Below are 10,484 nucleotides of genomic sequence, written 5' to 3' on the forward strand. Positions count from 1 at the left end.
ACTGATATGTTTTATTTTGTTAGATTTGTTAGACATCCACTCCTGCGAAGACGACAATTAAGAGAATCCTCAGACGACATGAGCAGTGTGTGGTCAAAAGATTGTCACATGACAAAAGTATATCAGCTGAGATGAGATTAAACATTTTATACAGGTATGCCTCGGCTTACGTCATTCTCGATTATACATCAGTTTTAAAAAAAAATACACGGAAAAATAAAACTTGAGTTTACATCATTTTACTCAACTTATAAATAATAATAATTCCTGTATTTTTTAAAATAACCTTAAAACATTCATTCATTCATAAATAAAGCATCTGCGATGTAAACATCACCAAATTGTATTCTTAAACTTTTTTTTTCTGCACAATATCAAAAACTAAAATGCATTTGTTTGTATGCTTAAAATAGATTTGTATTAACCATATATTATTAAAAAATGCATTTGTAAATAAAGAACAGAATGGTTTCAAACTACATCAGTTATTGACTGTTTTTTTTGTTGTTGTTGTTTTTTTTACTATATTGAGAAGATTGTAAAAACTTAAAAATATATATAAAATATAAAAATAAAAATAAATAAACACCATAAATCCGACAACACCTGTCTGACTGCACAGTATAAAACTCTGGGATGAAAGCCAGAACAACTATCAACGCTTTAGCTCCTCAATTATTCTCCATCATAAAATGGAATTGAGTTGTTCTTTTTCCCCTTCCAGTATTCAAACACATTGCCAATCCATGGATCTCTAATGATGTTCTACCATGTGAATAGAACGTTAATAGAACTGTCTTGATTCATTATGTAGTGTCACGTGACTCTGGATTCCATATCTAATTATACATAAGAGGACTGAGCTTGCTTAAAGAAAGATTAGAGAGCACCGTCCTATGTGCTTGGCCTGCTTTGCTGTTCCTGTCGGGACAGGAGCGTAATAAGCAGGTGGTCCCCGCTGTAGCTTCCATATAGTCTTGTGTATCAGAAGCTTCACTGACTTGGTGGGATGACCTGTCAGAAGGGAAGATGCTCTGGTTCTGGAGTATTCTGACTCTTACGATGCAGGACAAGACGCCTTCCATGGCCATCCCTCTGAGAAACCCAGACCTGCCTGCAGGATGGTCTCACGCCGGAGCACCTGAAGCTGAGCGGGCGTTTGCAGAGGTATGGGATCTATGACACATTCTCTCCTTATACATCTCCTCACGCTTTGGTGTTTCCTAATCTATGGTAGCAATTTTCTGCAGTTAACAATTAACACTTTACATCACTGTTGAACCACTGACATTGATGTTATTTTTTCATAAAAAATCACTATGGAGATCTTTATCTGTCCACAGTCGTATAGCAGCGAAAGCTGGGTAAAGTTTCTGCTGAAGATCTAGGATGCTCTGGCTTCCTTCCAGTCTCCAAAAACAAAAAATGATAACTTTAAATGGGGAATAGTTTCTTCTTTCTGTGTGTCATAGTCCTTTAAAGCTGATATAATTTCTTTAATTTCACCAAATTACCTTAACGATAAGGATTTGAGTTATTTTTACTCAAAAAAACAAACATATTTTTTGATTAATGTTTATCTGAACCACCTTAACTGATTTGTTTGAGATGATCTCACCAGGTTTTACAGTGCATCTCCAGATCTTTGTGGTTTTTGTTGACACCTACAATTACACAACTGTTGCAATGTCTCAGCAATGTATTGTGATTAAAGGTTTTAAAAAACGCTTGGAATGTTTTACTGGATAGATTGCAAGGTAAGACAAGTTTATTTGTTGTACACTTATAAACAAAGCAGAATGTAAAAAAAAAGAAAAGAAAAAAAAAAGATGCATCGATATAAAATGCAAATAAAAAAAATCAAGTTAAAGTGCAACATACATATAAACATTTATAGAATTTAAACTTGTTAAATAAGTAAACGAAAAGCAAAGATTTTATCTGCTTGTTGTGATTTCAAATTTTTATTATATTACATTAGGTTGTAGAATATCACAATCATTTTTTGTTGTTTCCATGGAAACATTGCTTCAAGTGACTCTGAAAGGCGATCTTTTTGTCATATCCCGATGATGTCTTCAGATGCCTGTGCTCTGTTGCCTTCTTCAGGAATACCTGCGACGCTTCTACGGCTACAGGTCGAAATCAGCGAGACAGAAACGGACTTCCGCCACCGATGCGGATGTTGATCGGACGACAGAATTCTGCAATAAGGTTGAACAGATGCAACGCTTCTTTGGGTTACCTCCAAGTGGACAGCTGACCAACGAAACTCTGGCAGTTATGCAGAGGCCTCGCTGTGGTCTGTCGGATGTCGAACAATTCGGAGAGACGGTTCGTTGGAAAAAGAGGAACCTCAGCTACCGGTGAGGAGTAAAAACAGCTCAGCCTGAAAATAACGTCACAGATCAGTAAGAATAGGAGAATTCTGTGGCTGTTCTTCAGGATCACCAGCTACAACCTCCCCATCCAATCATCAAAGGTCCACAAGGTCTTCAAAAAGGCTTGGCGGCTCTGGTCCAATGTTACACCCATGAAATTCCACAAGCGGAGAAGGAAGGAGGCCGACATTGTCATCTCCTTCCACAATGGCGGTAAGCCCTGAAGGGACGATGCTAACACATCACATGAAGGGTTTACCGAGCTAAGGCTTCACTGTTGGCCTCAGAACACAATGACGGAACACCGTTTGACGGCAGGGGAGGAATCCTGGCTCATGCTTTCCCACCTGGGTTTGGTATTGGTGGAGACGTGCACTTCGATGCTGATGAAGACTGGAGTTTTACTAATACTGGTAATAACGTTAGTAACTTCACCTGAAAACAGCATAAAGACTAGAACAGAGTTAAGACTGTGAAACAATTTAAGTGTATTAAATCAAATGAATTCAACGCTTTTTAAAAATATCTTTGACGAAAAAAATGTGCCATTACAGTAATCCCTCGTGCATTCGCGCAAATTTTTAACAGGCAGTCACGTGATAGCATATGCGCATTCTATTGGCTGACGGCATCCGGAAGTGCGCTGCATTCTGTGAGTCTCGGAATGCGGCGCACATCCGTTACAACACAGACGTGCTTTAAAGAAGGTCGTTTATTATCACTATGGGGAGGGTTCATAAACGTTTAATTTACCGTAAATAATAAAATAAAGAGTTTGTCGGTTTTGCAGCTGCTTCCTGCTTCACTTTCACCCTTCACTGACTTCCATTATTTGAGGTAATCTAAATGTTTTTAAGAGAGCTGCCTTAACTCACCAGGTATTACAGTGGTGTTAAAGTATTTTTTTGGTAAACCAGTACACCTACAGTATTGTAGCTTTGCCTCTTCTCTGTTCAGTTAAGCCCCAGTGAGGTTTGTTCTCGCTGCAGGTTTTAACCTCTTTGCTGTGACGGTGCATGAATTCGGCCATGCTCTCGGTTTGGCCCACTCCTCCGACCCGGGGGCCGTCATGTACCCGGCGTACAACTTCGCCCCTAATTCTGAGCTCCAGCTTTCCCTCCAGGACGTCAAAGACGTCCAACGTCTGTATGGTGAGTGCAGCTGAATGCAAAGGATGAAGACCCAGAAGGGTCTCTGATTCTTTTGACAAACAAAATACATGCAACGTTCTGCAATAACATATTCTGCTGGCTTCAACGTCACCTCCATTTCTGCCTTAAATTGCGCACACAGAGTGTTTGTCTGTAAAGTATTAGCAAATGCCTTTACAGTGTATTCACATAGCGAAACATCTGTATTCCAACTGTAATTTGATTTCGATATCATTGTGTACATCCTGTGAGAAAAAAAAGACCCAGAGCTAAAACCACAATATCCTCTTTCTGAAGATTCCTCATCCTCCACTGAACACGCAAGAAAACGACCGACGTCAGAACATAAATTTCACATCTGTGAATGCAAAATATTCTGACTCACGGTTGTTGTGTTTCAGGAGAAGCGTATCTCTCACTTCCTATTTTTCATTCTTCCATGCAGTTAAATATTAGATATGTAATAATCATTCTCCTGTCGTCACAGGAGAAATTCTGAGGAATAATAATGTAACTTCTGTTTTCTGCAGGGGTTGGCCCTCATTTTGCTTCTCTATTCTCAAAACATCCTCCCCCAAGGACGCCTGACAAATGTGATCCCGATTTGTCTTTTGACGCCGTGATGAAATTAACACAGGAGCTCGTGTTTTTCAAAGACAGGTACGAAAAACCACCAAATCTCCTGCACGTTTGCACCTCGAAGGTGACCGACAGACGTTTGATGTGACTATAGTTTAAAGACACTGGACAAAAACATTCTTACAAAGGGTGTTTGAGATCATTTCCTGTCTATTTCTAGATTCATGTGGCGTAAACATCCGCAATTTGATGAAACAGGAATCACCTTGATTAGCAGTCTGTGGCAAGACAGCGTTCCTTCCTACCTGGACGCTGTCTATGAGAATGTGGAGAAGAAAACAAATCTGTTTTTTAAAGGTAAAATAATAAATAAACACACATTCTCATCCTCATGTACCACTGTAACCAGTATCGGTGTGATGTTGGCCTTTTGTTTCTGCAGGTCAACAGTACTGGGTGCTCATGCAGGTAAACCTGGAGGAGGGCTTCCCCAGAAACATCTCTGACCTGGGTTTCCCCTCCAGGATTAAAAGCATTGATGCTGCTCTTCACTTCAGAAATGAGGGCTTCACCATGTTCTTCACTGGCCATGAGTGTTGGAGGTATTCAGCATCCGTCACATGTTTGATCTTACTTCTCAATGCTAAACTAACCTCTTTTATGCTCTATAATCTCTATATGCTCAAATGCATTGTAAAGGCTCCTTCTTATGTTCTGACTTGTATATTTTTTCATTGTTTTTTTTTCTTCTTCTCCATAACATGTAGGTACATTGAGAGGCAGAGGATGATGGAGGGACCTCCAACACCTATCGAGCAGCAGTGGCCGGGGATTCCAACCCCGGTAGATGCAGCCGTCATCTATGATGGTACCGACATTCGTTTCCGTTCCTGCTTCCAGGTCCACACAGTTAGTGTTATGCACTGCTGATCGACCACCCAATGGTGCCCTTAAATATTAATAAAATACTGTACTGCTGAAAGAATCAATAATGCAGGTGTTGGCCCTGTCCTGTGAATAAAGAAGGTTGGGGGAGTGACAGATCACTTCCTGTCACATAGAGGGAAAGATAATATAAATTCTTGCATCATGTCTTTGAAAAGTGACATTATAATGATATTATAATTCAGTGTTTTAATCTGTTCGATCTCCAATCTCCAACAGATTTTGTTCACTTCTTTAGAGGAAACGTCCACTACAAGTTCGACTTCACCGCCAAACGAGTCGTCTCCGCCGGCCCGGTGAACGATCTGCTGGACTGCAGGAAGAAAACGACACTCTGACAGACAGACAGGAAGAGAGAGATGATGATGATGATGATGATGATGATGATGATGATGATGATGATGATGATGATGATGATGATGATGATGATGCAGTGTGTGTGTGTGTGTGTGTCTGCTAAGTGTTGCTGAGAAATGCGTTGCAAAAGCAGCGATGTATAAATCTAGGAAGTGGTTGAAGTTTAACATCCGTGTTGTTTGTAACACGACTCTGTGTTCTACTGAAATGTTTCTATGAATCTTCACAATGCATCTATTTCTCCTACAAGTACAAAAATGCATCACTATTATAAGTGCAAAACAACACATTGCCAACAGAAATCCAACATATTAACAGATTCCTATTCATTTTGAATAAAAAGGTGTTTTTTTCTTGTAACACAGTTTCTCCCAGACTGTTTGCTTTCGCTATAATTGATCAATTTTTCGAAGACAACACATTGCACCAGATGCTGCTGTTCCTCTCTGTCCACTATTAGGTAACATAGTTGACCAATTATGTGGCTTATAACCAACATTGATGCACAGAGTGGTGAGAAGTGATCACAGATGTGAGATGGAAAAATAACCACCTTTTGTTGAGTCACACATCTTCTCTATGAAGGCAAACAATCCTTGCAGTGGAGTGTGTTTAAATTTAATTTCTAGCTCCCAGCTAGTAACAAACACTGAACTCCTGAGGGTAAACAGTTGATTATGTGTTCCGAAATTTTGAAACTTCAATCAGATTTGGATAAATTTTTATCCAGCCTTTAATATGAGATTAAAAAGACGAAAACTCCTCCTCAAAACAAGCTGAAAAGCCGATGAGAAGACCAAAAAATTGCCCCAACAGATTTCTACTCCTGTTTTGGTCACTTACCTTCTAAGAGGATGAGGAGTAACTCTAATCAGGCCCCCAGTCCCAACACAACCAACCCACCCCCCACCATCTAAGATGACGTACCATCAGGACGGATTCATCACCAGCAGATCAATCAATGCGCTGCTGTGAAACATCTCAGTAAAGAAATGGCTCCGAATGTATGGAAACATTAACAATAATAAATCTTTAAATTCTACGCTTAATTATCATATTTTTGCACTTAATTTTGAATGTAAATTACACTATGTTTGCCGTCAACTGCAGCTCGCAGTATTGTATTTCATATTTGGTGATAGACTAGACCGTGATATTTTGAATTATCTTGATAAATGAGCAAATCAATTTTTTTAAATGCTTGTCAGAACAAATTATTCATTTGCAAGAATCTAAACATTTGAAATTGCAAGTGAATCACACAAATCTACTGCATGTTTTCTCAGCAAAGTACGAAGTGATCACTGCTTTCAGGATGATCTGGCTAACAGAAGAAATTTATAAAGTTTTTTTTGTTTTGTTTTTTACATTATATGGACTTACGTGCTTCGTTTACATTAAATTACCATATATAATTCAGTTTTAAGATACCCTGACTCCAATTAGTAAAAAAAAAAGATAACCGACTGGATTAAAATTCTGCATATTAGTACTTCACTGGAGAATGATTTGATTCTTTCAATGTTTATTTCATGAAATCTTCCCACAGAATGATTTGTAATATTGCCAACGGTGTCACATCATCATAATTACAGCATCTCACTTTGGGAAACTTTTTTCACGGATGACCAATCGATGCCTAACTTCCTCTCTTAGCCATATAAGGAATATTGAGTCACCAGCCGAGGCAGGTAGCGGCTGAACACGCCTCCAGCCTCAGACTATATAACAGCTGCCTGCAGAACACAGAGACAAGACGAATTCAACGAAACATGAAGACATTCACTCCGTGCATTCTCCTAAGCCTGGCTGCTGCGGTTTACTGCTTGCCGCTGCCACAGATTACTGCACAAGATGAAAATTTAGCAGAGGTATATAGTTTGATTGACTTTTTCCTTTATCCTGCAGTTTACAACTATTTTCTGCAGATAATGTTCATGTACATGTCTATCTCTTGCAGAGCTACCTGAAGAACTTCTTCAACCTGACGGAGGAGTCCGGCCCTGCCGTCAGACGGGGGATCAGCCCGTTGTCCAAGAAGCTGACTGAGATGCAGAAATTCTTTGGCCTCCACATCAGCGGGACGCTGGACACCAACACCCTGGAGATGATGAAGAAGCCCCGTTGTGGCGTGCCAGATATCCCAATTGCGCGTTTCTCCATATTCAGAGATGACCTCAAGTGGCAGGAGAACAGTCTGACGTACAGGTGAGTGGACCAAAGAGAGAAAACGTGTGAGAGAGAGTTCTGCTGTAAGGTTAAAGTACTGAATGTATTGTTCTGCCCTACAGGATAGAAAACTACACACCTGACATGTCTCAGGCAGAGATCGACGACTCCATGGAGAAAGCTCTGCAGGTGTGGGCCAAAGTCACACCTCTGAGGTTCACCAGAATCTACAGCGGAATCGCCGACATCATGATCTCCTTCGGCAGCCGATGTGAGAACATTTACACTTCATTGTCCTGCCAGTGGTTTGGTCCACGGAGCAGCAACTACGAGTGTTTTTCTGACAGATGTACAGATAAATGACAGCTGATCAGTTGATGATTTTTACCCTGATTGATTCCTGACATGAACGTGTTTCTTCTTGCAGCTCATGGTGATTACTACCCCTTCGATGGTCCTGACGGGACCCTCGCCCACGCCTTCGCCCCGTCCTCAGGCATCGGAGGAGACGCTCATTTTGATGACGATGAAACCTTCACTTTCCGCTCAAGAGCTGGTCAGTTCACTTTGTTCCCCACATCTCGTCTCTTCAGCTTCCATCATTAAGAGTTACCCCAACTGACCCGTGGTCGTATGTTTTCTGCTCCAGGCTACGTCCTCTTCATGGTCGCCGCCCATGAGTTTGGCCACTCCCTGGGCTTGTCTCATTCTCAAGACCCCGGTGCTCTCATGTACCCCGTTTACACATACGGTGACCCCGACTCCTTCGTTCTGCCCCGGGACGACGTCAACGGCATCCAGTCTCTCTACGGTTGGTGATGATTGGCTAAACAAAATCCCAGAAATGAAATCCAACACTGTATTTGTTACCGTTGTTGTGATGAGATTCTGATTTTATCTGACCTTCAGGACCAAACCCAGACAAGGATCCCCTTAATCCTGATCCTGAACCCCCAACCACCCCTGATGCCTGTGATTCAAACCTGGTCTTTGATGCTGTCGCCACCCTACGAGGAGAAATGCTCTTCTTCAAGAACAGGTAATTTTTTCACACGCGTTAAAATCCACAACGGTCTGAAAGCGGAGATCATAACTAGTCAGTTAAAAAAACTCTTCTTGAATTGTTTCCAGCTTCTTCTGGCGTATCTACCCTCAGAGCACCACCCCTCAACAAAGTCTCATCAGAAACTTCTGGCCAGAAGCTCCCAACGCGATTGACGCCGCTTACGAAAGCCGATATTCTGATAGTGTTTTATTCTTTAAAGGTATTCATCGTCTGGATCGACCAGAAATCACTAAACCAACTCTATTTCTACATTATTTTGCTTTGCTTGCACGTTCCTAAAGGATTTTTTCTTATACTTCAAACAGGTCGTCAAGTGTGGGCTTTCCGTGGATACACTCTTACACCTGGCTATCCAAAATCAATTTCCACTTTTGGTCTGCCTGAGAATGTGAAGAAAATTAATGCAGCCACTTATGTCGCCAGTTCTGGCAAGACTCTGTTCTTTGTTGGAGACAAATACTACAGGTGTGTGCAAACGGAAGTTTATTCAGACGACTGATGTCGACGATGAAGGCCGAAATATGTTAGTAGATAAGATGACGGTCGGTCTAATAACTGTTTATGTTCCTTCAGTTATGATGAGGATAGAAAGACGATGGACCAGGGATTCCCTAAGCGTGTGCGAGACGATTTTCCTGAAGTGGTTGACAGGGTGACGGCAGCGTTTGAGTTCAGAGGTGAGCAAAGACAGATAAATCCTAATCAACAAAACCCACACAAATAACCGATTTTCATGGAAACTAACAAGGAGTCTCTGTCCTGCAGATTTCGCTTACATTTACGGTAAAACAGTCATGCATGAGTACAGCCTGTATCCTGGGACCGCACCGCACTGGTACCGCGCCCTGGGGAACAACTACTTCCTGCCCTGCAATAACTACTAGAGGAGGATAACTTCTGCAAGCTGCCACTCTGAATGAGACTGAAGGAATGATTATTAAGTTGAATGAATGTTACACATTTAAGGGGATGTACTGGATGTATATCTATCCTAATAACAGCACCTTATGTTTTTGAAGTATTATTATTTTTGTAAGGTCAGCGGTCGCTCTCAAATATTGATTTATTTATATCATATTTACTATCTTAATTTTTTGCTGTTTTGTTGTTATGAGTGCTCATGTTTACACAGATTCATGCACAATGCCAACAAAAGACGTGAATAATGGAGAATATATGAGAATAAATTCGACTGATGAATATGCAAAATAAAAGTTGGTGAAGAAAACTTTAAGTATATTTTGTTGTTCTTGCACATATAGGTGAAAAGATAAAAGTCCGTGATCGTGACGGTGTATTTTCTCAAACGTACTTCAGAGGGTATGATGAACGTGTTCGCCATCTTTCTGCTAATTAGCAACAAACACCAGGCAAAGAAGAGAATGATGGGAATGTCATCGGTTTTGGAGATGTTTGGTGAAATGGTGAACTGGTGCTGAATGAAAAAGAAACGCTAATGAGTTTTAAATGACAAAATGTTCTTATCCCTCATATGATTTTGAAATATACTGAAATAACAAAAGCTGACCAAAAAAAAGAAGTGGCAAGTGGAAAACTGCAATCCAACAAAACACTGAACAATATTTGTTTGTTGGTCACTTCCTGATCAGGATTCTCCTGCCATCAGAAATAAAAATGTTACCTGTTTTTAAAAAAAAATCTTTTACATTCAAGGCAAAACATCGACTTAAAGGGGAATCAATGTGTGATTTCTGACATGCATTTGTTCACTCTGTCCTCCCTTCTTTCTCTGTGATGATCACTAGCTAATCATCAATGAATTGTTGGCTTTAGTGGTTATTATTTCCACCACTTTGTTTTTTCTGTGTACATTAT

The 10,484-nt window shown here is 40.5% G+C and overlaps 1 protein-coding gene across 1 annotated transcript; it reads left to right on the forward strand.

Annotated features, from left to right (window-relative positions):
* The first annotated feature begins 1,033 nt into the window (after nucleotides 1-1,033).
* On the forward strand, nucleotides 1,034-9,882 carry LOC137606427 (uncharacterized). The gene is made up of 20 exons (XM_068331678.1): nucleotides 1,034-1,167; nucleotides 2,110-2,366; nucleotides 2,446-2,594; nucleotides 2,669-2,794; nucleotides 3,371-3,532; nucleotides 4,063-4,192; nucleotides 4,332-4,468; nucleotides 4,554-4,713; nucleotides 4,879-4,979; nucleotides 5,276-5,352; nucleotides 7,156-7,284; nucleotides 7,374-7,621; nucleotides 7,705-7,853; nucleotides 8,010-8,138; nucleotides 8,232-8,393; nucleotides 8,492-8,621; nucleotides 8,714-8,847; nucleotides 8,954-9,113; nucleotides 9,222-9,325; nucleotides 9,414-9,882. The coding sequence occupies exons 1-20, from the start codon at nucleotides 1,063-1,065 to the stop codon at nucleotides 9,530-9,532; spliced, it is 2,868 nt and encodes a 955-aa protein (XP_068187779.1). The 5' UTR covers nucleotides 1,034-1,062; the 3' UTR covers nucleotides 9,533-9,882.
* Nucleotides 9,883-10,484: the final 602 nt, after the last annotated feature.

The sequence above is a fragment of the Antennarius striatus genome, chromosome 13 (genome assembly GCF_040054535.1).
Source record: "Antennarius striatus isolate MH-2024 chromosome 13, ASM4005453v1, whole genome shotgun sequence".
Classification (NCBI taxonomy): domain Eukaryota; kingdom Metazoa; phylum Chordata; class Actinopteri; order Lophiiformes; family Antennariidae; genus Antennarius; species Antennarius striatus.